General features: G+C 39.8%; 1 protein-coding gene across 1 annotated transcript in view; it reads right to left on the bottom strand.

The window, feature by feature from the left end:
- CNKSR3 (CNKSR family member 3) overlaps window positions 1-27,329 on the bottom strand; it is a 64,643-nt gene that overhangs the window by 9,549 nt on the left and 27,765 nt on the right. Inside the window, exons 2-10 of the mRNA XM_017822032.1 lie at window positions 23,294-23,457; window positions 15,700-15,902; window positions 14,284-14,371; window positions 11,115-11,156; window positions 9,167-9,286; window positions 7,396-7,455; window positions 4,665-4,733; window positions 3,768-3,914; window positions 1,961-2,085 (exon numbers count right to left, since the gene is read on the bottom strand). Coding sequence (XP_017677521.1) covers window positions 1,961-2,085; window positions 3,768-3,914; window positions 4,665-4,733; window positions 7,396-7,455; window positions 9,167-9,286; window positions 11,115-11,156; window positions 14,284-14,371; window positions 15,700-15,902; window positions 23,294-23,457 — 1,018 coding nt within the window. The remainder of the gene's footprint in view (window positions 1-1,960; window positions 2,086-3,767; window positions 3,915-4,664; window positions 4,734-7,395; window positions 7,456-9,166; window positions 9,287-11,114; window positions 11,157-14,283; window positions 14,372-15,699; window positions 15,903-23,293; window positions 23,458-27,329) is intronic.

Here is a 27,329-nt window from a genome sequence, read left to right as displayed (position 1 = left end):
TCTCCCTCCTTGAGAGTTCCAATAATAGATTCAGAGTGTGTATATATATACACACACATATATACATATGCGTGCGTATATACATACCTACACGCATACATACATATATACGCATATATGATTTTGATTAAATTCTGCAGGAACTCCCTTCCCAGAACAATCTCTCATTCCCAAAGCCAGGAACAGCGATTTTTAGAACATGTCCCTGCAAGTACTTTTGCAAGAGAAGCTACCCTCCAACTTAAGATTTGCCTGTTTGGTTTTTTTTCCTTTCCCTGTACATGCTACAATCCTATTGCTTGAAGCAACCATTAGCCCAGTCAGGCATCAAAGTACACAGCTGGTTGCCTAAGCACATATATACCCCAGTATTCACAGCAGCCCCCAGCCAGCACATACCACTTTTCCAGCCCTCCACTAATGGGAAGGAGCTATTTATGGAAATTCAGAGACTGCAAATTGGACTCCAATGTTACATCACAACTGTATGTCTATGGAGAGCTCTCCTACACCACCACCACGTGGAGACTGTGCCACAGGGAGGGAAAACAAACACTGCTCTCTGCCTCCCAGCATGGACCAGAGAAGATCCACACCAGGAAGGGAAAGGAACAGGATGATAGTGAGAGGAGGAGAGGGGGAAAGCAACCACCACACAAATGCACCACCGTTTCAAGAAAAAAAATCAAAACATGCAGAGGTTAAAATAAATAGCCAAACAGAAAGCAAAAGAATCGCCCTTTCTTCTCTTCCTGCCTGCCACAACTTCCCACATTCACTTTCTTTAAAAGTCAAAGTTAAGTCCCCTTTCCATGCATCATCCAGGATAAGTTTTACAGCTCGTACTATTATTTCCTTCCTTGTCAACAGAGATTCAGCTCTAAAGGCATCTGAAGCTCAATATCATTTTGTGCCTCTTTAGGAAAGATAAACATGCATGTAACTCACCAATGTGCTTGAAATTTAACGAAAAGACTAAGACATTCATCTGCTAAATCTATATGCTTGTTATTATGCCAAAAGATTTGAGGTTTTGGGGTTTTTTTAAAAGAACTGAACATGTGTAACCATACAACCAGGGAGAGAGCATGTCAAGGTGCATCCAACTCAGTAGAGACCCTACCTTGGAGAAACTCTCCTCCCAGTCCTGCCCCAAAGACTGCAGTAATAGAACCTCAGTCTCTGTCACAGCCCTTATGTGACAGGAGGCAAATGCCCTCCCACAAGTCCTGCAGCAAAAGGTCAGAGTTCCTGTGCTGGGCTGTCTACATGTAACCTAAAGTGTTGGCGCAGGCCAGAAAGCATGCCTGCCTTTCACGTCTTGCCTGAAAACTTTTTTTTCCATCACCTTCCAAGATCAGCTGGCAGGGTTCTGGCATGAGTCAACATGGACTTGAGAACAAACAACAGTTAGCCTTACCATATGCACCACCCCCCGCCTGCTGGGTACACAGGTCTGCAGTTTTATAGCTTACACCACAGCATAAAAAAAATAAAAGTTGACGTATTGACTCTCCCTTCCCTTCAGTGGGAACATTCCTGTTTTAAACAACTTGCAAGTTTAACAATTTAATGTTATATTCTTTTCTATCCTAACTCCCACAACAGTTACTTAACCTGCTAGAAAAAAAATTCAACAGTGAAAAAAGTTACAGATAAAATTTACTTCTTGCTGCGGTGGATTTAAACAGAACCTGAGGTGACATCTGTTTGTGTTTTGGGAACAACTCTGATCTATGTGGCACACAATAACCTTCTAGCAATAAAACCTATTACAATCCTGGTAGTGTATGCATTTAAGCATAAGTTTAAGCAATACAATTCATTCAGGCAACTAGAAGAAAGTCTGAGATTTACAGTTTCATCAAGCTAATCTGCACAGAGTTGTAATAGCAAGCCAGCTCAGAAACAAGTGTAATGAAGGAGTTTTTTGTTCAGTAGTGCATGTTTATTTGCATACCGAGGAGAATATGGAACAGCTGGTGGAGGGGGTATGTACAGATCCAAAATGGCTGGCTTCTCTTTCTTCAGTGAGGTATCCACGGTGCTTTCTGGTGACTGAGTTGAAGTTGGTGGAGGACTGGTCTGAAATGTTAGACAGCTATCAGACATCCGAGCATTCATTTATCATTCGCAAAAAGATAATTTAATAATCAATAGTACCATTTTCATCCCCTAGTGAACTATTATCTCCATGCTGTATGAACACATTAAAAACTCCTAGAAGTTACATTTTCCTTCACCCCCAGTTTTGGATAGCTTTGTAGTCCCTCCTGCAGAAGTCCTATCATGGGTAATCCACTGCTCAAGAATATTTTGCTGTTTCCAGTTATATTTTTCCTGTAAATTCCAAAAAAAGCAACTGAGACAAAACCCCTTCTTCTATTTTTAAATGCATTAAAAGAACATAATTTATTTAAAAAATATGTGATTGGCAAACCTTGCAAAGCCAGCCCACGCTACCTTTATTCCATACAGTCCAAAGCCTGAGGCATAAACAGGAATATGGTAAAGTTCACCATAAATTGGATCAACAGATATAACTACAGTCAGGGAAGCAAAGAAAAAATAGATTTGGCATTGCTCATCTTTGTGGCTCACTTCTATATTTTCAGTATCTTGCCAAGCTCCTGTCTGTCTCCAGGAGAGAAAAGGCTTCAAAGACCCTTTCACCTTTGTCAGGCAAGAGATCTGCACTCTCCCTTTTTTGTAAGGACGTGTCCAGGCTTTCACTCTGTCCACTTAGTTAACAGCACCCCTGCACAAGCACCCGCCTTTTACTGGTCAGTGTGCAGAACCCCAGAACGGTCAACAGGCTTCTCCAATCTCTCATTCCCCTAAGGAAACACTGCTTGGTATAGCCTATATGCCAGCCCACCTCAGCTCTTCACACTGGTTGCACACGTCAGGAATGATGCCACAAAAACAAGACACAGGCATTGGTGAAAGGAAGGATGTGAAAAGTAGTCAAGTACGCATCTTCTACTCAGTTTGAGAGAAATCTGCCTTCATCAAGACTTGTCATAGCCACTGGTATTTCATAGGTTGATAAATTACCCTCACAGCTGTAGGGAGACCTGTATCGCAATAGGAGTAGGAATGGGAACTCTCCCTGATTTTATTCATTTCACGTAATCACTTTAAATTCAGTTCGGTTGTTTCCTTCTATAAGCATTAAACCTTAAGCTTCCTAACGCAACAAGCCATTCCTCAACATGGTTATTTAATAATTATTAACACACTTTCTTTATCTGCTCAGTAGCCAATCTGGGAATCTCCCGACGACCTAATCTTATTTAAACACGTAGTTTAAATGACTTCTTGAAAAACACTCCCATCTAAAAAGAGGACAAATATATGGAATAATCTAAGTTATTTCGGCAAAAACTTATTACTGTGCTAAATAGAGAAAGCCTTTATTGCTCCATGCTGATGAATTCCATACATATCATCAGTTTCAGCAGTTTCTCCTCAGATAAGTTCTCCCAGTGACACGTAGACTGATTAAAATATTCAGCACACCTAGTCCGTTTGTGTACCAAGAGGGCATTATCTGTTTTTAAGGAAAAGAGAGGAAAAATAAAAAAGAAAAAGGCAAGAACATTTTCCTTTTATCTCGGAATCAGAAAAGGACAGCCATTTCACCTAACCTTCCTTGATCTGTAGTTAAACTTGAGTACCTGGGAGCATTTCTGGGATTTCTCTTTTTTGAGCTGCAACCAAGGCATTCCCATCCTGAGATAAGAGTGGAGCTGGCAGCCTCTCACCTGCACCAAGGGTGGTTTCCAGCGCAGGTTCTTTAATGGAGCAGGAGTAAAATGGAAAGAGCCAGTAGGACGTTTTTTAAGCAGCAGCCTAACTCCAGCAGGATTCTCTCTCAACTTTGCCACCAGATTTTTTAGCTGCCATCCAACCTGGAAGAGAATAAAGACATCTTTTATTTGGCATTTCTTTTCTGAAAGCAAACAAACAAGAAAAACCCAAATCCCCCAAGTCAAACTGTTTTAATATGAACCTAGAAGATATACAAGGCATCAAAAAGAGTCAAAATTAAGAAAAAAAAAGGAAAGCTGCTTTTTTGCACGGTTCTTCATTTTTGTTTCCAAGAAAGTTCTCTACTTAAGCTGTAAACTAAACTGAGGTATCAAGCAATGCTCTTTATACTTTAGCTCTGGTCCTAGAAGGATGCATGGATGTGCTCAAATTGACTAACACAGGGATTCACAGTGAACTATTTTTGCCATATTTCTTTCTCCCATTGAAAGGCATTGCTTACCTGTGCGAAGCAAAAATGTAATCATTATATCCAAGTTCCCAGATGCAAATGATTTGACAATCATTTGCAAATGACTGGGAGTTTTTTTAGCTGGTTTTATCTGCATTTCAGTGGACTCTAAGAAAGATTTTAAAACTGGTCTTAAATACAACATGAAGGATTTTAATATGATGCATACAGCATTTAAACTTGAAATATTACATATTTACTTTATCAAAATATTCCAAAGAATAAAATCTGTCTGGAAAACAAAACATTAAAAAGCCTCAGATATTTCATAAGGAAAACACCAGAACCGCCTCCTGATCCCATCCCCCTCAGCAGCTGTGGGGAGCAAGCCTTGCAGAGCAAGGATATGAGAAGGTTGGTAACATTGTTAGTTACTAACCACAGTTTGCCGATTAACCTGGATCACTTCATCACCAGCATGAATCTTCTGAGAGCGATCAGCAGGGGACTACAAAGAGGAAAACAAGAGTCATGTGCTTCAGCGCTTTTCATCCCTCCCATAACAACCCCCACCATGCTAAGTCAAAGGTTGCATCAGCAATGCTCTTCAGTATAGATAATTTTCACATCTGCTGATGACTTCAGAAGTGCAAATTAATTCATCAAATTATTTATTTAAGAAAGAAGGCATAGTAGCCTACATCTGTTACAGGCCAAATGGTACTTAAGTCATGGGACAGTCTCTACTGTCCTTTTGCCTCCAGTTTGTACCTTAGTTTTAGACAGTAGTGGGAGAGGACTGAAGAGGGTTTCTGCCCTAACACAGTAACTATCCTAAACAGCTTTCAAATAAATGTACACTGATCTAAAAAAAAATACATTAAGACTTTGAATGTACAGAACAAAGGACCAAAAACCGTCCAATCCACAAGACAGATCCATTGCACTTTTCCTTTCTGTTTCCTAATGTAAATAAAAGCTTCCAACTTTAATGTCAAACTGCCTGCCTGCATCAAGGTCAACAGATAAAAATACATGTTTGCACACATCCAGTGTGCATAGACAAGTATTTTTCAAATACCTATCTAATAATAATACACCTTAAAATACAAGTTTCCTGGAACGAAACCTAAGCTCTGGGGAACCATCAGCAAGGAAGAGATAAATATGTCAATATTTACATTTATCAAGAGCTGGTGCAATGCACCAGCTATTGCTGCAGTTATTAAAAACAGTCTCACTGCTATAACACACCAACTCTGATCAGCCTTGACAACACCCAAAGCACAAAGGGTACCAAAGCACAAACCTTGGTATGTACTGCACCCCCGTCACAGGACAAATCCTCCACCCATTCCCCTCACCCCATGACTAACCACCTGTCAGCAGTCCAGCTCTTCCTAGTGACTCCAGCACTAAGCACTGGGATTAAGGACTTATCACACCTTTAGAGCTCCAATAACTTTCTTATGAGAAAGAACTAAGAATAAATAAGGGAAGAAAACGTGTGGGAATTTATGGGAGGCTCCAGCTATCATGAGTAACCCCATTTCTTAATTGTCTTCTTGCTTCCTCTGAAAGGAAATGCCTCTGTGGAAAGCTGCATATATACGAGTCAACCAAGATCATGAAAAAATGATGGGCCAAAATCAAGTTTAGGAAAAAATAAAGCTCATTTCAAGTTGTCCTTTGGGTGACCAACAGCTCATCTGAGGGAGAGTGGGGGACCCTTGAACAGAGAACTCTTACAACAAGTGGCAGGTCACAGCACAGACACTTGGATCACATGTGAAAACAGAGGAAAGAACAAAGTTCAGATCTAGGTCAATGTGACGCAGGAAGTCACACGTAAGATGGCACAACTCAGGAATAATCTTGGCTGACTGGTACCAAACAGACTTCCCCAGTCCTTCCACTGTTCAGTACTGTCAGTTTAGGGATGCAATTCCACTGCATTCCCATACACCAGCTTCTGGGAATAGTTACTAAGATACCATTCCAAACCTATGAAGAAAACTGAGCTAAGACCCAGCCTGGGTCATCTAAACAATACCACGCCACCATAAAGACATCAGTTGTTTGCAGATCTCAGTCACTTCAAAGTTCTGTTGCTCCAAAGGAAGAATCAGTGTTGATAAAAAAAGCAGACATTTAAGTCAACACTCAAAGCTACAGAAGAAATACAGCCCCCAAAATAAGATCCACATGCAGAGGCAGCTTGTCAGCAGTCAACATGACATTCTTTCACATTCATCGGATGTTGAAATTGCTGTCAAAGTGGGCCTGGTCTTTGTGGCAGATTCTATACAGAGTTATGCCATGACAGTAGTATAAAAGCTATAAAAGGTTTCACTCTGCACTCTGAACTGCAAGCACAGATTTCCACGCTCTCCTCCTGGTCCCTGGACTTGGCAGGGGTAACAACTAGAACCACTGGTTCTTTCCTATTCATAAAAAAAAGCATTGCTGCAAAAGCCAAGTTTCTCTGCTCTTCTTTCTTTCAGTCACTGCCCCCATACAGCAGCATATTTGACTGATGCTGTGATCCACAACATCACTTGCCAGCCTCAGCTTCTGGCTAGAGGTCCACTCCTTCCATGGTTACCCAGAAGCCTTCAATGAAGGTTCTGCTACAAAGGACTCACAGTGTACAAACAGAAGAAGAAAAAACTAATTGCCTACCCTACCAACTATTTCCTTCCAGCTGACCACTCTTAAAAGTCTTACTTGTTCATAGTCTTTCTACTCTGCAGGGTAATGTTGTGCCGGGACAGCTCATTAATTTCATTACTTATTACTGAATTTAGCACACTACCATCTAAATGTTCCCATTAGGGGAGATTGTCTTTGCCAGCAGAGAGCAAACACATCCAAGACTGTTAAGCAAGATACCATAAGGGCTCAGAACAGCCGATACAATATCTTATGAAAGTAATTATTTTAATGCCAAGCATTTGAACTAACTCATGTAACTTGCAGAAACTGGCTTAATTTGACTAACCCTGAAACATGCAGACACAAAATATTTACAAATTATGGATAAACAAACAATGCATCACACAGTATTAGAAGCAGTAATACCATACAAGTCATATGTAAAACAACAAAAACTAAGTCAAACTAACTCAGCAAAGCTACTGCCTGAGTTAATCTACATTTACTTCACTTACATTTTCTGTAGTTCCAGTAATTACATGCAATCCATCATAAGTTGATTTTATGTACATTCCCTAAATATAAAGAAAAAATGAAAAACAAGTTTAAAGGCAACATAAACCACGTAACTTATCTGATTAAACAACTCCTGGCAATAGACTCAAAACATTATTAAAACCAGTTAACAATTCACATATTTTCCCTAGAAAAGTGTGTGGTCTAATTTTACATTAAACTTCTTCACAGATCACTTTTACTATAATTAATTATAATATTTATTATAAATTAAAACACCAAATATATGGAATGTGACTTAGAAACACTGTTTGGTTGGTAATACCAAACACTGCTCGTTTTGCGGCCTTGTCAGTCTTTGGCCTCAAAAAAAACTTTATTTCCTTACTACCCAGTCTGCACTAGAGAATTACAGGTTTTACTAGGTAGCCACTAGTTCTCCCCATACAAACCTCACTTACACAGATGGGCTACAAATATTGCAGACATATTCTTTTCCAGCTTCTCTTGGCAAGTCAATACACAGGTTACCCCGTAACCACAATGCTGACATAAGCAATAAAAGCTCCAGCAGAGTGTCTGTGGCTCGGTATGTTAACATTGAGTGTGAATACAAGGACAAACTCAGATGAAGCGGGTGTTGACCATAAGAACACCAAATTAAAAATCACAAGCCGGCTATTAACTAATAATTACATAGATTTCCCCACAAGAGGTGACCAGTACATTGGTTCCATCATTTATGAACAAATACATATCTACTTTTCCTATCTACATCTGTTGTTAGAAGCACTCATGCTGAGCAGTATAGAACTGGATGTTATTCTGGAGCTGAAAGCAGCTTAGCTTAAAAGTACAAGGAAAAATAGAAGATTTTTTTGATCCTTCCTATCCAGCCAATTCCTTCCCTGTTTCCCTGTCAGTTTCCAATTGTGTGCACCTACCTCTTCGTTTCTTACTTAGTCCAAGCTAGACTCACTTCGCTTTGTTGTAGCTTGCACATTAACAGAGGTCCTCATAATTTCAAGAATGCATGACTAATTCAGTCAAATCCATTGGTGTAGGAAAAACTATATAGTAAGACCGTGCAGTTTTCTCTAAGTGTTCATCTCTTCTGCCTTCAGGCCAGGGGGTGAATACAAATGCACTTAAGAATTTAAATTCCCTCCAACTCATCCTAACACATCTGTTTGCTAGACAGAAAAGTCACTAAGATTTCGAACTAAGTTTCTCATAACCAGCACTCAGCTAAGCAGAATCCACTGAATGAACAAGAGTCAGTCACTGAACATTTAAAAAGTTCTCATATTCCTGCTAAAGCTAAACCTCAAAAATTCTCATTTTCTTCTCAGTCTTGCTATAAAAACAAATAAAACCACATCTTTCAAAACACAAACATCATTTCTCATTACCTTCTCCCTCCCCCAGCCCTACAAGAAAAATAACTAGATAGAGTAACCTGCAAAAATAAAACTACTAATTTCACAAGCATTTGTAAATTCTCCAATATCCTCATTAAGACAAAAATCTTCAACAACTTACCATTAAATATTATATTTGGGATCAAACCTATTAACATGCATACCTGTCTCTGGCAGCCACTCCAGCACACCGCGTGACCATTAACCTTTAGAGTTCCTCCCCATGCCTCTTTCTTTTCTCCATAGGTTATTATTGGTCTTGAAATAACTTACTATACATAAACACTTGCATTGGCTCACAAGACAACCTTATAAAACACTGGGGACATCAGGAGACTCCAGTTCTTACCAGGCCTTCCCCAGGTTTAATGTTGGTTAAGTGAACCTCCTCCAGACAGGCACACTGGCTCATCAATGGATCTGTAGTTGATCGAATGGCTTTATCACAAATGCCATTTAAAGTCTTGGCCTACAATGAGAACACACAAAAAACAGTTAGGAAAATTCTCCCCTGGCTTCTTCCTCTTCCAGTTCTCAAAAGATGTAAAGGAAATGAGTTTTAAAACCACTGAAATAGCAGATTCATTTGTACAAATCTATTTTACAGTATGTCTATATTCTTACTGTGACATAGTAAAAACAACTTGTTTCCATTAGTGCCCCCTCCCTATCGCTAAACAATAAACACCGAAAATACAGCAAAAAATTGCGTAGGGGCTTATTGGCTTTAACCAAAATACAACCCACTAAAATACTGAAACATTTTGATGATTCTTTGTGGGAACAACTGACAGTTTTTCATGTTGTTCTTTATTTCTGCTATGAGAATGAAATTGGCCATGTGCTACAAAAAGTGATGTGCTGGCCACTGACTTAACTGCACAAAGCTTTACAGTATAAGGTAGGACACCTAGAACTTCAGTGTTTCAGCAGTACTTCTTTCCACTGTGCCTCTGAACTGACCTCTTCTGGAATGCTTACGCAGGCAAGGTTCACATTTCCTTTTGACTGAAACATAACTGATCCTAAGCCAACATTATAACTAAAGGCTAATTCTGACCTTGGTGTGTGTGTCAGTATAGTTAGAGGCAGAATGGCTTTGCCTTGTAGAACATTTAACTATTAGAAAGGCTAATTAAACACGAGGGGGAAAAAAAAGTCAAAAAATCTGTGCCCTCTCTACACTCACAAATTTCATTACTTCCTACAGTGTGTTTTCCATCTTGACATTAACTGAAGGAATGCTGAAACTCAAAGTCAGTTGCAAAAGCTAAAAGGGGAAGGGAGAGAGGATTAGTACAGTATAGTAGTTAGTTATAAACAGTTTGGGAACCAGCAAGTCACCTTTCACAAGGGGTTTGAATCCTCCAGTCAAAGTAGACATATGTAATTACAGGATGAGGGGAGCTGTGTCATAGGAAGACAGTGGGTTTGATTACAATGGTCCCTGGAAACAATAGTTCCAATGTTTTCTGTTTTGTTTTACGTCAGATTTATAGAGCAGCAATAAAATAAATCAAAACAATGTTTAAGTGTGAATGCGAGGAACTGCTCAAACAAGGGGATTCCAAACAACAATACCTACTTCCAGAGTGGGTGTGCACAAATGGAAAAAAAAAGATGCAGAAAACTCCCTTTTACGTGGTCTCAGTATTTATGGACAAAATTATTTTTAGTTATTTTGCTGCTAAATTCCTAAGCATCTATGAGCTACCGGAAGGCCTTATCAAAGAGCACAGCCTGGTTCATGTCAAAAGCAGGAAGCGATGATTAACTGTTACAAAATATAAAAAGCATTCCATTACACTCCGCGTTTGGTCACAAGGCTGCTTCAAACAACCCTGAAAACTCAAGCTCAAGTACAAACAGAAACAGAACTTCAGCTCTGTGGCAGGGCAGTTCTTCAACATGAAGAAGTGTAATAAGGCATAGTGTCTGCTTATTAAGGTACTAACTGCACTTCACAGGCATAATTGGTTTATTTAGCCTATGAACATTCTACAGTACTACTCCTCCCTTGAAAATTTGAGGCCTAAATCCTCTTGGAAAAATAGCTGTGGAATGAAATTTGAAGGAATACTTGACTCCATGCTATTATACACACCACCCATCTGTTCCAATTTCATTGATTTCCTTTACAGTGAAGAATATTCACAAAACAACCCACAGTAATGTTTACTTGCATGATATGCTTGTACATTTGGGACTGAAAAGCTGTTGTCAGTACAGTCAGAATAGGAGCAACTGAAATAAATGTGAATGCTAACAGCTGAGTTTCAACAGAAACATAAACTTACCACAGTCTGGACTTTATCTTCCATGTCAGCCACAGTGCAATCCTAAAAACAAAACAAGAACAAAAGCCCTGCATTAACCAATAAACATATAAACAAATAATCTCTGAAAATGCTGCAAAACTGCCATTTTTACCTTGAATAGAAATAGTTATTCATGCTGCAGGGATTAATCAGATTAGTTTCACCCAGTAGGGTTCAAATAGTTGTTAAGCAACTATTTTCTGGCCCCGGTAGAAAGCAATAATAAACCTTGAAAACTAAGAGAATGTGGGATTCGATTACAGCAGCTGACTTTTCCAGAGAAGCAGAACCCTGCAGAACCCTGCAAAATAAAAGTATTCTCACAAGGCCAGGCAGATGAGTTTGCCTTACACTGGTAAGGCACTCCTCTGTCCCAGGCATCAAAATGTATATAAAACATATTGTTGAAAACAGAATGGAAAGTAATTTTTTTTAAATATGCTATTGATTACATTCCTGAAGAGCAGAGGACTGCACACAAGGCATTGTTTACACAGCCCAGGTACAAAAGTCTTTGAACTGAAACAAGTTCATGTAAGAAACCACAGAAGTTATCACTGTTTTCTGCAAGAAGAGCTGAACTGGAGAATAATATTGTGCTCAGATTAAAAAGTTAATACAGCAGATAGATAACGAAACAAGATTCATAGGATCTATAAGGAGAAAACCCCCAAACCCCAAGCATTTCAACAAGGTTAAATTCCAGGATATTTGCCTTTGACATTTGTATTGGGTTTGCATGTCAAGATTTTGGTAACAGGGATGCAACACGTGTGGCTTCTAAAGGAGCTACTAGAAGCTTCCCCTGCGAAGCTTCCCCACGAAGCCAGTGCCAACAACCTCCAAGATGGACCTGTCACTAGCCAAGGCTGACCCCATCAGCGATAGTGGCAGCACCTCTGGCATTACAGATTTAAGAAGTGGGGGAAAAAAGCCCTGTGTAACTGCAGCCAGAGAGAGGGGTGAGAATATGCGAAACAACTCTCCAAATACCAAGGTCATTGAAGGAGGAAGGGCAGGAGGTGCTCCAGGCACCAGTGCAGAGATTCCCCTGCAGCCCATGGTGAGGCAAGGGTGTCCCCCTGCAACCCATGGAGGTCTGCAGTGGAGCAGAGATCCACCTGCAGCCTGTGGAAGACCCCATACTGGAGCAGGTGGATGCCCAAAGGAGGCTGTGACACCATGGGAAGCCCATGCTGGAGTAGGTTTGCTGGCACAACTTGTGACCCCATGGGGGACCCACCGTGAAGCAGTTTGTTCCTGAAGGACTGCACCCTGTGGGAGAGACCCAGGTTGGTGCAGTTTGCGAAGAAGTGCAGCCCGTGGGAAGGGGTCATGTTGGAGTTCGTGGAGGACTGTCTTCTGCCTTTCTCAGCTAAATACATCTGCATGACTCAACAGGAAATGTCACCTATCCTGCAGCTCAGTTTCTCAATATTGCAAAGTCCTACTGCTCCTACTCATTCAACCTTAAAGTCTGCCACAGAACTTTAAGTGGAGTAAGCTCTGGTCCTTGAGTCTTTATAGCTATCATTAAAGTCAACTAGAATCTCCTTGCATTCCTGCCTTGCTTCATTATTCACCCACTTTTATACATCATTTATGATTATGCAGAGCACCATTGTTTTCATGAGAGCCATCCTGGTCTCTTCTGCACTATTAGAACTAACCATTTGTTCCTATAGTTTATACTCCAATAAGAAATACTTTTGAAACCTAAAAGCCCTCCTAAAAATTTTTCAATTGTGTCTCTTTTTCACATCAGTGGACTCCTTGAGACCATTCTAACATATCTGCAGTGTCCCAGCACAAAACAGTGTTGGTTCTTCCCCCATTAATGCTTTTTCTTGCCTGTACCAATCACATTCTTTATTATAGCTCCTATCAAATTGGCAGAGAAGTAGTTTGATGCCTTTTAAAAGGCTAGGGTGTAGTATTCTCCAACTTCTATTCCTCTGCCATCAAAGGCTGACTTAACCGAAAGATTAGACACCATTTTTAGCAGTTTTATTAATATATTCAGCAATCGCTTATTTCAGTTCCTGTAGCACTTTTGGGTGAACACCATCTGCTGCTAGAAACACTTATTGTTCTACTGTACAATCTGCAAATCACTGATTTTGCAGTAGCTGTAAATCACTGATTTTGTGCATTTGCACACACAGTGCCCAAGCAAGAAGGGCATCAAGCAGCAGGACAAACCTATGCACCTTCGAATTTACAGTACCCAGACATTACCCTTTGACAATGATACAACTGACATAATTGGGTGTCATCATAGCTTGACAACTCATAGGACGTTTCTGTCCTTTGACACCATCCCTTCAACATGGGGAGAGAATCACACATGTCACAGGACATGGTCCTTCAGAGTTTGAAGAATATATGGCCATGGAGTAATGGTTATGAGCAAGTTTGGCAGTAACTGAAGTGTGCACACAGTGCTTCACGGCCAAAGCAGTGGTATGCTCTCAGAACAGACAGGCAGTATTATTCAGAGAGCAAAAAAATGTCATTTGCCAAGATGCTACATATTGCTGCATGTCCTTTCAGCTATTATCTGTACAAGTACTCCTCACACAGCTGATAAATTAAAGTTTTGAAAAATACTGTGGTGTTGGAGTACTGGCAGAAGCAGCCTGGCTAGTGCAATTTGTATTGTAAAGGTGGCAACTCCTTCCATTACATGCAGCATTTCCCATCTGATGGCTAAACCACTCTGTTATGGGACCAGACCTAAGAAGCCTGCAAGCATAGATGTAAAAATCAGTGGAGCCATATTTTTGTTTAGAGTTAGCACTGAAAACTGTTTATGAACATGTTGTTTGGAATGTGAAGATCTTCAAATGAAGATCAACTATTTCAAAAACTAACCCTCTTTCTCATAAAGCTCAAGGAAATATAAGTAGCCTTTAAACTGCAGTCACTTCAGATATAACCAGCAATGAAATTGGGGGTAGGAACAACAAAAAAGTCCCACCACTCAGAAAAACAAACAAATGAAACTGACCTTCATGGACCTTCGAAGTTTAAGTAAGCTCTCATTCCCAGATCTGCCTTTCATGAGCACTCAGCACACAGCAAGCACCTTACTTCCCCAAACACCCCCTTTCCCTCCCTTTTGGAAAGCAAAAAGAAATAAGCTGACCTTCTGAACAGTAGTAGTGAGATCCAAGCAGAGCTGAATGATTCTGTTCTTCATTGATGAAAAGTCAGCAATACCTGTAAATGGGGTCCTGCAACAAGAGAAAATTCCCCTTAGATCAAAGGGACCAGCCTTTTCCAATCCTATCATATCAGTGATGAAGAGCATATGAGAGTACACCCTGAAACTCTGACATTCACATGGGTAGGAGGATACAGTTTTACAACATAAGTATTCCTGACAGCACCAAAACTGGAAAATGTCTATCCCTGTGGTAAGCAAGTTCAGAGAACAGAACCAAAAGAAATGGTCAGTTTTCCAAACTACAGTTCTCTCTACTTGCAAGCTCAAGTCACACTGTGTTGTAAAAATCATACACTTGGCTTTGCCAGTGAGTAGACCTCTAATTTTCTGACTGGACAAAGAAAAAAAAATTCTCTGAAAGAAGAAAAATGGATTTTCACATTTTACATACAGAGATACAGTGAGACTTAAGAACAATCATTACAGGTAGGGCAGCTTTACAGCCTGTAGAGTACTACCTCAGATCCTCCAGACAGCTGCAAAAGCTAGAAGAGGGGTTGAGAAGTAACAACAGTGGGTTTGGAAATGGACAAGCCAGCAATTTTCCTGATGGTGATTTACAGAAAAAATCTAGGGTGAGCTGCCAGCAACATAGTGAAAGAAGAGGACCAGGTGACAGGTACAAGCTGTTAACGTCACTGCCTGGACACAGACCAATTCCTTGCTTGAGAGCAGGGATACTGAAGGATAAAAGTGCTTCTTGCTGTCAGCCCCTGTGCAGTTCTCCTCCTTCTCAGGAAAGCTAGCAAGGGGTTTGAGAATTTATGTTCATCTGTTATCATGGACTGCATCCCTGCCAGCACTTGACCTGCTATAGCTGTCACAAAACAACTTTGGCTCCTTCCAGACAAAAAAAGAATTAAATAAGTAAAAAAAAAAAAAAAGAAGAAGAAGGAAAAAAAAAAAAACAGAAAACAAAACAGGCATAAGGAGAATCTCTCCCACTGCTCAGTTTTCAAATAACATAGCTAAGGCCATGATTTTAGCAGAACATTAAAAATTCTTTTAGATAGGGACTTGCCAATGGCAAGTAATTTATAAGGTGGAAGGGGAAAAGAGAAGAAGTCACATGCACGAGAAATGACCTAAAAGGGAAGACTCCTACTTTTATAAATATCAGTTTGTGTGCAATATAATAGTTTTGCTGGTTTTAGCAAGAGTGGAAGTGCAAGAGTAGATTACCCCAGATTAAATTTGTTCGCTAGAGGCCTTCTGGCAACATGAAAAAAGAGTGACTGAGATGGAGATCTTTACAACCAGGCATCTAGGAACTGCCCTACAAGGAGAAGCAATTCATTAGAGTAGCAAACTAAAACATAATGATTTTATTCTTACCTGTCCAACCATGCAAGCAAGGCTTTGGCAGCACCAATAAGCTCTACCACAGAAGTAAGGAATTCATTGGGGGGCTTGCGAGAGGTATTTCCATCATAATTTGAGCTTTTCCTACGGCTGCTGATGTAATTTTGCAGGTTGTTGGATGACGCTCGCAGCTTGAGAACCAGATTCTTCATGTTGTCTGTTTCAAGGCCGTAGTTCTGCAAGCAGTATTATTAAGCATCATAAATAACCTCACTGAGTTCTCCTGTTTATTTATACAATAAGTTGCAAGCTCATATGGGACAAAAAGTCTGAAGATTCACACAGTTTTCTTCTGGTTTTTTTGGCAAAAGTACCTTCTAAGATTTGTTCTACACTGTAGCCACTAAAGAATACTTTTGCCAATACCACCCCCAGTTTCTGACATTGAGATTTGAGGACACAATCAGAATGAAGTCCCACTGTCCTAACACATGTCATTTACCTGTTAATAACAGGATTGTGTTGTTTTTATTTTTGTTAAAGGAAAGCCAACACTGTTTTTTTCTTAAGATGTTTTCTATACTGTGGTACATAAACACTGAACTAACATTTCATTCACAACTAAAGATAAGTTAAATCTGGTAGGAGATAAAAACATCGACAGGAAGCAAATGTAATTTTGCAATCAAAATCTTAAGTAAATATTTGGATCACAAGTTTTCAGGAACTGTGCTCTTTTACTACAACAGTGCAATTATTTGCAAGTTTGAGGACTGCATTAAGACTACACATACTAATTTAAACCATTTTTAGACATTTTTCATTCAACAGCATCTTTACAAAAATTTACAAAACCTAAAAAATTCTGTAAGTCTTGCCTATAACTTCAACTTTATAAATTCAAATACAACCGAGTAACATTCCATAGGACTAAACCCCAATTGTTTTAAGTAACGCATTGATCATCTCATTCCAAACATGTCAGAAATGCTTCTCTCTTCTGAAGGCAACTCAGTTTTGTAATCAAGAATTTCTTCTTTTCACTGTTAGCGTGCAAATGTATGAATTATGTAGCAATATGTATTTATCTGTGCTTCTGTGTTATTCCACCTTGTAAAACTTCTGTGTAGGTCTCAGGCAAGGCTTAGCTCTTTTAGAATGAAAATTCTTTCTTTTCTTGAGAAAAGGCAGGGAAAAAAAACCTAAAAAAAAAAAACAAACCACAAAACCAAAAAGACCCTCCTACCAGAACAAAACAAACACCCCAAAATACAAAAAAAGTCCTGCCTTTCCCTGTTCTTTTGCTGCTGCAGATTCTTGTGAACAACCTCCAAGTTCCATAGTTTAGTCAGCTGTACTATCTACTCTTTTTCCCTTCCCACTCAAAAACATAAAACAACTAAAGAAAATTTTAATTCCATTCAATACCTAGTTTCCAGGGGTTCCCAATACGCAGGCTGAAGGGGAGCTCTGGAGGTTTCAGACCAACCTCTTGCTCACAGCAGGCTCAGCTGCGAGTTCAGAGCAGCTTGTTCAGGATTTCATCCTGTCAGGTCTTGAAAACCTCCAAGGACAAAGACTGTACAACCTTTTTGGGCAACTTGATCGACCGTCTTACTGTCCTGAGAGTAAGCAAATGTTCCCTTATATCCAACTTGAACCTCATTTCAACTTCTGCCCAAAGTCTCTCATCTTCCTGCCATGCAAGCCCAGATCTGTCATCCTGCCAGCTGTGTTTCACATCATGGTAGGTGCTGGGGATCTGCTGTTGGGCTTCCCTGGAACTGTCTCTTCCCCAGGCTGAAGAAGTCCCAGTCCCTCAGCCTCTCCTCATGGGCAAGTACTCCAGCCCTGACCAACCTGATAGCCCTCCACTGAGCTTGCTCTGGTTTCTCTATATCTTTCCTGTACTTAGGGCAGGGGTCATATTCAGACTAACGAATGACTAGTACAGGGTGATAATCACTTCCCTCCCTCTCCCGTTAACCGTTAATGCAGAGCAGGATGCTGCTAATGCACACTGCTGGCTTGAGGCTCCATTCCCTCCACAGTCAAGCATCCATAAAAGAGTCTGGAATATTTTAGATTTAAGTAATTTACAAAAGAGGAGACTGAATCTTTGACCCAAAGAAACACACCAGTGTATGGAGAGGTTTCAGCTACACGGCTACCTTTAAAATGCCTGCTGTGGATAAGATCCTAGTGGGTGTAAGTTACACAAATGCCTCCCTCCTCTGCCTCAGGGCTCTTGGCAAGGAAGTACCCTAAAGTGCAGCCAGGAATAGGGGTTGAAAGGATATGTCCAATTCAAAAAAATACCACTGTTGCAACAGCAAAGGATATCCTTAAATTTTCCAGGATCACAGAAAGGGAAATATCCGTATTACTGAACAACGTTAAAGTACTTGCACACTGTCATGTGTGAACTTATCACCTTTTAATTTTAACAACAACAGCAAAAGACAAAAACACCACAAGAGCACCATTCTAATGCATTTCTTGTAGTCAAGTTTCTCCTCCTCACAGAACATCAGATATTAGTCTATCATTGAAGAAATATTTTTTCACAAACAGGCCTGGATGTGGGGCAAGTTCCTATGACCACAAGAAAGTAGTCACACATCAGAAAATCCCCTCTTAAATTAGGGATTTGGAGGACACTGATCCCCTCCTTCCTTCAAGGGACAGAAAATACAAAATACCTTTTCTGTGCAGAGGTATAACCACCTAATAACTCTGATCAGAACTTGAGTCTTCATATAATTATCTCCAGGTCTTTCTGTCATTCAGATGCAGGAATTGTGCCAACCATCTCTAGGTATTTGAGATTAGAGACGGCACCACCATTTAAGACACATGTTGATATACCAGGTAAGATTCTGGGTTTGGCCCTAAAACATTCACATACTCCTTATCACTCCTTATTCAAATTCCTTATTTACACAGCATTTGAGTCTGGTGTAACTTTTCCAGATGAGGTAGTTCTTAAATAAATCTCTCTACCTCAGTTTTGAGGTAGACTTCATCAACATAAGTGTTGCCTCTAGAGATGCAGGGGCTGCAGCTCATAATTGCAACTGGTCTACCCAATAGACTATCAAGAGCACATCACAGCCAAGCTCTAACAGTCACCCCTCTAAGTTCTTCTACAACTTCCCCCAAAGAGTCTACAGAGCGCACCAGAGATACGTAAAACAGCAGCTTGTGCTCTAGGAAAGGTCCTGACTAAGCACTATGCCTATCCAGCACAACAGGGAGCGTGCAGCTCTTCAGTATCAGGAAACCAAATTATCCAACTATTGATCAGCCCTGATGGATGAACTCCCCCAGAACAATGCATCATCACAACCCAAGCCACCTCTGCTCCAAGGGCAAGGCAGTCTCCTCACTTATCTGTTCTGATAGACAGAAAGGATTCTGCCTCTTCATCATATAGCAATGCTTCTATCCAAGCTGACGCTGTCTTGAACACCTCACACATCACCAACTATTTCTGTTCTTTTTTTGCTCCTTCACTTGCAGTGTCCAGTCTGTTGGGAGGGCTGGTCTGGGGTTCTAAACCATTCAAAGGAATCTAATCCCTTTTTACCTTTTTACTGGTTTAGCTTCCTGAAGTAGCTCACTTCAGGGTCAGGTGAGTGCAAGCACAGATCACTAATCAGAGGACAGGCAGTGGCGGAGGCAGCAGGTGATTTGGATTAATTTAACTTTTCGTGGAACTGTAGCCTCGACTCAGGACAGATAGGAATGTTGATATCGTGGCAGCACACCAAACAGCCTTCACAGTGACACACAGTCAAAGCGCAAAGCTCAGCAGGCTTTTCTTGAAATATTTCTACAGGACTGAGGCTACAATAGTTAACAAATTATTATTTAAGCAACTAAAAGGTTTTAGATGTTGCTCATGAACGAAAGAAACAGGTTACATTTTCCTATCACTCCTGACTTAAAACATCAAAGTTGTTTTAATCAAAACACAGGCTGAAGCCAGCAGTCAAGAGCACCCAATGTCAAACATTCCCAGGTTATTACTCATTAACCTGGGGAGCCACATGCACGGCTGGAGCGAGAGGCAGCACCCACACGTGCACCAGAGAGCACATGCACACAAGAGCATGCTCTAAGTTCCACCACATTTAATGAGAAAAAGTAATCTGATCAAATAATTGCTCAAGGTCAGGCAGCCAGCATAAAGTAAATAAAAAATGTAGCTAACTGAAGTCAAAAGAGCACAGCAGTTGTGTCAGAGCTGATTTGGGCTGATACAGAGCCCTGCCACTGCCCAGGGACAGCATCTCCTGCCCTTTTACAGCCATGTTCATATCCCACAATGTGATGAGCTGGATCTGCTGGCTGATCCAACTGAAAGCCTGTTCTGGGAAAAAGATGGATAAAACCAGACTGAATGCCTGCTCAGAAGCTGATCCAAGTCACTTCGTGCCTATATAAACACTAGAGTTAATGCAAGGTAATGTCACAGTCACTCATTCTTGCTCTTGTCCTTTTAACAACAATGCATCCTAAAGAATCCTTTGGAGTAACAAATCTCCTAATAAACAGCACTCAGTTTGAAACCTCTAGAAAATTGAAATCTCATGAGGCAGTGCACAGATATCCTTTAACAAGGATAAGTCTTTATGTATGCGTGTTTTATGTTGTGATGTTATATTTTGTTACAGTGCAAATATGCTGGCAGAACATCACTATGAGTGAAATTATCAAAGGCAGAACTATGTTCTTTTTTGTTTATGAGGTTTCTAGTGGGTTTTTTTAATTGTATAAAACTAGTATCTCTTCATTCTAACCTCAAGAAAAATCCACTGCTTTTTTGCTTTGAAACTCTCACATCACACAGTGTAGGTAAAGATTCAAAAATCAAATCCAAAGAACACATTAAAAGTGAAAATATTTGCATAGTTTCCTGTTAACAAATATAAAATAATGCAAGCATTAAGCCCCAAAAAGTTTGTTTTCTGGCTTACCCTCCCTGTTTTTGTGGTTTGAAAAGCACAGTTATGTATGTTTGCTCCCCCTTTCCCCAAATACTTCAGAGTCAACTCAGAAATGTCTTTCTTCCATTCCTTGACCCCTCCAAGCAAATAGTGTTGGCAAAAAGACAGAGGCACTCAAGTTGATGGGTTTTTTTCTCCCTCTGGAGAATTCAGGTCCTTTGATACATCCTCTAAATTCCTCAAATATGTCTTCAATACCTGTTCAGAAAACTCTGTCAAACCAGCTGGAGAGCAACAGAAATGTGTGCTCAGAAGAAACCTTCACTTTTTAATCCTAGTCCACACTCTCCTGCCACCTCTTCAGGATGATGTGCATATGGCCACTGCTATGAGGAGATGAGGGAACGCTGTTTCATCACCAAAGCAGCAGAGAAAGATGAATTAATTTCTCTTTCACACCATAACTTCCAGACACATGGTCACCTTAGCACTGACAAATAATATTCAAACCCCATAAAAACTAAATAAAAAAACAGGCGTATTTGGTGTCCTTCCTCAAGGAAAGGACTACCTTCATACTTCGTGTATTTTTGTGACTGATCTACTGAGGCTGAAACAGAGTCTGTAAGGTGAATGCTTGAAAAGAATTCAACAGGAGAAAGATGTTCCAAATAAGCTGGTGGCTTTAGAACACCACGTGTTCTTGTGGTGTGAGGGAACCAAAGCACTGATCTGAAGGAAATTCATTTGGAAAACTGCCAAGGCAAAACTAGATAAAAAGGGAAATTCTTTTTGAGAACGCCAGGTCTGGGGAACTACCAAACCCCCCCCCCTCAGCCCTTCTCTGCCAAGAACAACAACTTTGAAAGTGTGACCTCAGACTGGCTCAGCCAATGCCACGTTTCCACAGTGTGAGCTAATACCACAGTGGGGCTGCTGGGGGACAAAAAGGAAAAGGAAAAAAAGATAAAATCCAAACATAGTTCCTTTACTTTCAAGACCCCAAAAGTCACGGAAATATCATGATATGTACTCACACATACACTAAATGACACACATTCCCACTTTCAAAGAATTAACACAGGTGGAATCCAGAAACTTTTCTTCGCACACAAAACCAAGAGAGAACAAATTAAAAAACTGGTTGTCACTAGAATTTAGTGTCCCCTTGGAAAGAAAATCAACAGTGATTTTATACAATTCCAAAATTTCAAGGGAAGGGACACCAATAAGATGGCAAAGGGCATACCTAAAACATAGGAATTCTTTCTCCACCTCTGAAAAAGGCAACAAGGATGTTTCAGCTGTAATATGCAATAGCTGTCTAATGCATTAACTTGAGTTGCATTTCACAAAGGATTTCCAGAAATGGGTCTGAGGTCAAAACTTTTGTCTACAAAGGAAATTAGAAGGAAATTGTAGGAGATAAAACACAGCTTTAAATTCTGGCAGTTGTCCAGCTTTGTTCACTTTATTCTAATTTTTTAAAAGAAAAAAGTGCCTTCAGGAACTGCCACATAGATTACTTCAGTCAGGACTGTATACAACCCACAGTACATTTATTAACTCACCGGACCCCTTCACTTGCCCAACAGACTATCCCTTCCCACACCATAAACTGCATTTCAGCCTAATTATGTTCTTCTATTAGATTTTCAAGTAGATGTTAATTTTTGACAGATCAAATATGTAAAGGAAATAAAATGTTTTTCAAATATACGAGCAACTCTTTGCAAAACATGCAGATTGTATGAAGAGATCTCATTAAACATAGTTCTTTCAGTACAGGCTATCCAATTTGTTCCTGGTCACAGAGTAGGAATGATCCTTACGGCACCTCTCTGCAGCAAATAAAGTATATCACACAGGTAATAAAGACTCTCCATTTTAAGAAGAGTATGCTCAGTGCAGCAAGCCTTGCCTAACAAAGCGAAGACGAGCCAGTGCTGGCCAAGGAATCATTGGGTAGGCCTTCCCACCCTTCTGCTCGATGTAATTATATATATACCTCTGGTGCTCACTGACAGCATTACATCAAATATGCCTTCAAGACTATGTCAAAACTATGGCTTTTAAATAAAGTCTGAACTAGCGAGACAATCCAAAATATATTTATCCTCTATAGAGTGTTTGTTTTAAAAGTATCTGCAGTGATATATCAGGAGTAAGACAAAAGAACAGCTTAAGTTCTGAATCCAATGAGTGTTCAACTAGACTGTAACAGGTAGCAAAACATCCCTCATTTCAAGAATTAATTTTTCTTCACTTCGTATGTTTTCTACAGAATTGCCCTAAACCTATTTCAACTGATGTGAGGAACTTCTGGCTTCTGTTCAACAACATGCCTTCTATCTTCTAAGACAAACTCACTCTAGCAATTTTAATCACTCTGTTCACTAACAGGAGCCACAAGATCTAACAATGCCACTTGGACAACTTCATTCGTTGGAAGTGCAACCAAATGAATTAAAGTTGCCTCTTATTAGGAAAAAGTTAAACAGCTATTAATACAAAACTTGCAAGAATTAAACAAACTCTTACTGCTTCCTTTTATTGTGATCTGTAACAGAAAGCAGGGAACAAAGGTATTCTGGTTTTATCAGTCTCGCCTTGGTTATTCACCCAAAAAAGCACTGGAAGAAATACTTTACATATCAGTTCACCACTTAACTAACCAGTGCACACAGGAGATCCACAGCCTCTAGAACCAGTTCCTGATGTCCAATCCGTGAGATACCCAACTCTTCAAGGTCCTGGTGAGAAATCTGTAGGAGTTGTTCACCATTAATCTTTTCTCGTTCAAATTTATGGACATACTGCTGCAGGCAATCATCCAGGCCTACCAAAACACAAAAGAGAAAGAAAGGGACATCAAAACCAACCAACCAAACAAAAAAAAAAGAAAAAAAAACCCACCACCCTATAAAAGGCAGAAATTGCAAGTTCATACAATATACAATGCGAAATTATGAAAGAATCTTGCACTGCACCTAAGGTTGTTGCATAGAAGGGGCATAGAAACTGAGCATATAAGTGATGTGGAACTTTGGGTCACCTAAGTCAATGCACAACCTTCCTGCTCCTTGTGGATCAAACTCAGCAGTTAAGAATATGCCTCTGGAGTCTGCACAGGCAAAGTGACCAAAGGACATACAGAGAGTCAGCTACCAGGGTAACCCAAAACCCTGAAGGGCATCCAAAGCAACAACAACAAAAAATAACAACTGACCAAAAAAAAAAATCCAAGTCAAGGCAAGAACAAAGATCTTATCCAAAGCCTAGTTAAACAAGAAAAGCAACAAAAGCACAAAATGATGAGAAAGAAAATGAAAAAAAATCAAAGGCAAAGCAATCAAAAAAAATGATGTTTGGCTCAAACCTCATTATTCCCTTGATTCATGAGACTCTGCAGCTTCCTGAAGCAGCCATTCCTTCCCCTTGCTAAGGATCAACGACACGTACAAACAAGAAATCTAGTTCAGTTTTCTATCTAGAAGTATTTTTAAAACAGCTTAGAGTATTTTGTCCCAGCAACATCCCCCAAATCCCCACTTTAAAATGTGATTCTATAATCCTGTTCTCTGCAGTAGGTTTTCCCCAGTGACTACAGAAAGGGTTTCTGGTTTTCATCTTATTTAACTAAACTTCATGTGTTAATTCTGTTTTCGTGGGTATTCTGCTCATTTCCTCTGTTGTTAAAGATCCTGTGAGCAACAACAATCTGGGAGGAAAATGTGGATGGATGTGTTATTTTAAAGATGATGCAGTGCTCTTGATGCTCTGTTCCCTTTCAACATATTGGCTAGAGCAAAAGGAACAGACCCAAATAGATCTGTTTTAAAGAAATACACCATGTTCATTGAATACAGTTGACTTGAGCAAAAATTCAGATAACACATTTGACATCTACTTTGTATCATCCACAATAGCTACATTGTTTCGCCATTCCATTAAAAAAAAAGGCACAACATTTAGCTGTATAAAGGATGTTTATCCATTATGCTTGTTCAAAAGGAAACCACTGAGATGGACAGGATATCGAACACAGCAGATGAGAAACACAAACAGCATCCTGAACTACAAAGAAATGAGAGGCAAAAGAGAAGCACTCAGTTCCACTCATGAAGTTGCAGTGGCAGTCTGGAAAACAAGTACTCCCAGCACACTCTACCACCAAAAAAACATTTGACGCAGATCACAGGGGGGATTCAGAGCCACATGAAATATATTCACTTCCTAACAGCAGCATGAGCAGTCACTGCCACCTTGCAGTGCCTAGTTACAGCAGATCCGCAGACGATGGACTCCAAAAGGCATGGGCTGACTTAACGTATATCACTTGCCTTTCAAAGGCTCACCCAGAAGTTAATAAGGACAGATGCCTCTTTACAGATGCCTCTTGTCTTGGGCAAGCTTAATTATCACAGTAAATCAACATCTGGCTTGGTGAGCTTGACTCTTTGCCATGCAGAGCTACCAGTGCACAGAGCTTGATTTTTAAGCATAATTATGAATGGGAAAACCCGCATGCAAGATAAGTAGAGTCTCCCAGGGCTACAGTTGTTTGGGGACACTCTTGTTTCTTCCCATCCGTCTTGGCAAAGCCGCATAAATTTTGAAAATTGAGTCCACTGTTCTCTTTCCCACAGGCACCAAATTCTGCCTTAGTCTATACAAACTCTTTTCCCAAGACAAATAATAAAAAATATCTGGCCTTCATTGTTTAACAATTTATTTTTTCAAAACAAATTCTCAACCAAGGCTACACACAGTTCACATATTTGGCATTCCCAATTTTTATTGCTGCCTTGCAGACCACTGTTTCCCATCATTTGCCCTTGTAAGCCCATGGTTTCCATCGCAAATTACACAAACACCTAAAATAAAACACTTCAGCATTCAGTGTAGTTTTTATTTTTTAAGTTTTTTTGATGCCTACTATCCTTTGTGTGTTGACTCAACTTTCTAGAACCTCATTCTCTGCTAAAACATGAGACTGAAATGTATGTATCCTCCTGCAGAAATACAGCTATGGCTTTCAGCTTGCCTGTGCTTTTTTAATTCATGCTTGCCTATGCCTGAAGGTCTATTAAGACTTGAAGAGCTACCTCTAATTTTTTTTTTTTAAATAAGAGTCCTTAAAAACAAGACTGACACTATAGGACTATATTTCGCAATATAAAATATTACAAAATTGCACAAATGTTGACTCAAAACAGCCAACATAGTGGCACAGCTGCTCAGCTAGACATTTTTTTAAGTGACCAAAACTATGCAAAGCAGTAAGTGAAGACAGACCCACAAACTCATGTTCACTGATGGTTTAAGATGAGCTTACTAACATTAACGCTATTATGTTTACTAAGGAACATACGGTAAAATATTAAACATTTTAATTGAGATTGCAAGCACATTTATAGCATACTGTTTAATTTTCCATCATATGAATGAAATGTTTAAATATCATACGCAAACAAAACTTCAAAAAGGGAAGGGAGGAGGGAGGAAAAAGGACTCATAACCCAGTTCAAGAAATTTTAATAATATTTAAACAAAGTTTTAAAAGTCAGCATTCAAATGTCACTACTAATCTAAATGAATTGCTCATTTTTTCCTTCTTCCAAACATCTATGTTCTTTCCATGTATTTTCTTCATGAACTTTGGAACCTCATGGAAATTTGGTATTGCCCATTAGCACTGTCTGGATATTTCTGAGAAACTTAGATGAATTAAAGACTATAAAAGCAAGTCTACATTACTTAGAGAGACACTTTCTTACATGACAGATCATTTTCAACAGTGCAATATTAGCAGGTTCAAGCAAGAAAGTAGTTTTCTCTATTTCCAAAAAAAAATACAATTAAGACTGACATTGGAAAAGGTATCTATATTTATCTCCTTTACTCACTGACGAGCCCTTCTGAAAGCTAAACTATTCATTTTATGCTCAAAGTGTGTTTAAAAAGCACTTGGCTTAACTGCATGTGCAAACTCTTTATATTATTTCTTGCACATACATCAAAACTATGCATGAAAGAAGGTCCTTCCTACCTACGTAATTGCTAGAGAATGAGGAAAGGTGGAAACAGAAATAGCAATTGCTGAATGTTACTCAGGTTTTACAACACTAGTAAGCAGTGATTTTTTTGGGGAGGCAGAGCGAGTGAGAGAGAGATTAGTCTAGTTAGTGCTATTCATACTGTGAAAATCCCTCCAAGGAACCACAGTGTAACTTGAACAAAACTCCCTCCCAAATTTTGGCAAGTGTAGAGACGTCCAATAGATCCTAAGAACTGTCTAGACTTTTCTGTCTAAAATAACCATCACATAAAGCACCCCAGAAGACATTCAATACCTTGCATTCATGCAAAAACATTAGGACAGAGCTTACACTTGCAGATTTGTACTGATACCAATCTCAGTCTGTTTCCAAGATTAAGAAAGTTATTTTGTGTAAGAATTGAGAGCAAATTTGAGGTAGTTAAGGGGGAAGTTTGGGTCTAAGCTGTAACTAAAAGTTTACTATTCAGAGAGAATTAGCATTTCTATTGTTGAGAGATGTCAGCCATTTAGCTTGCACCCTCTGGGTGCTTGCACCCTCTGGGCCTCTGGTGGTCTAGTGGTTGGGCCTCTGGTGGTCTAGTGGTTAAGGTGCAGGGCTCTCACCGCTGCGACCCGGGTTCGATTCCCAGCCCCCCGGGCAGATGGAG

Source organism: Lepidothrix coronata, unplaced genomic scaffold (assembly GCF_001604755.1).
Source record: "Lepidothrix coronata isolate B3197 unplaced genomic scaffold, Lepidothrix_coronata-1.0 Scaffold94, whole genome shotgun sequence".
NCBI classification, from domain to species: Eukaryota; Metazoa; Chordata; class Aves; order Passeriformes; family Pipridae; genus Lepidothrix; species Lepidothrix coronata.
This window is presented reverse-complemented; position numbering and strand designations above follow the sequence as displayed.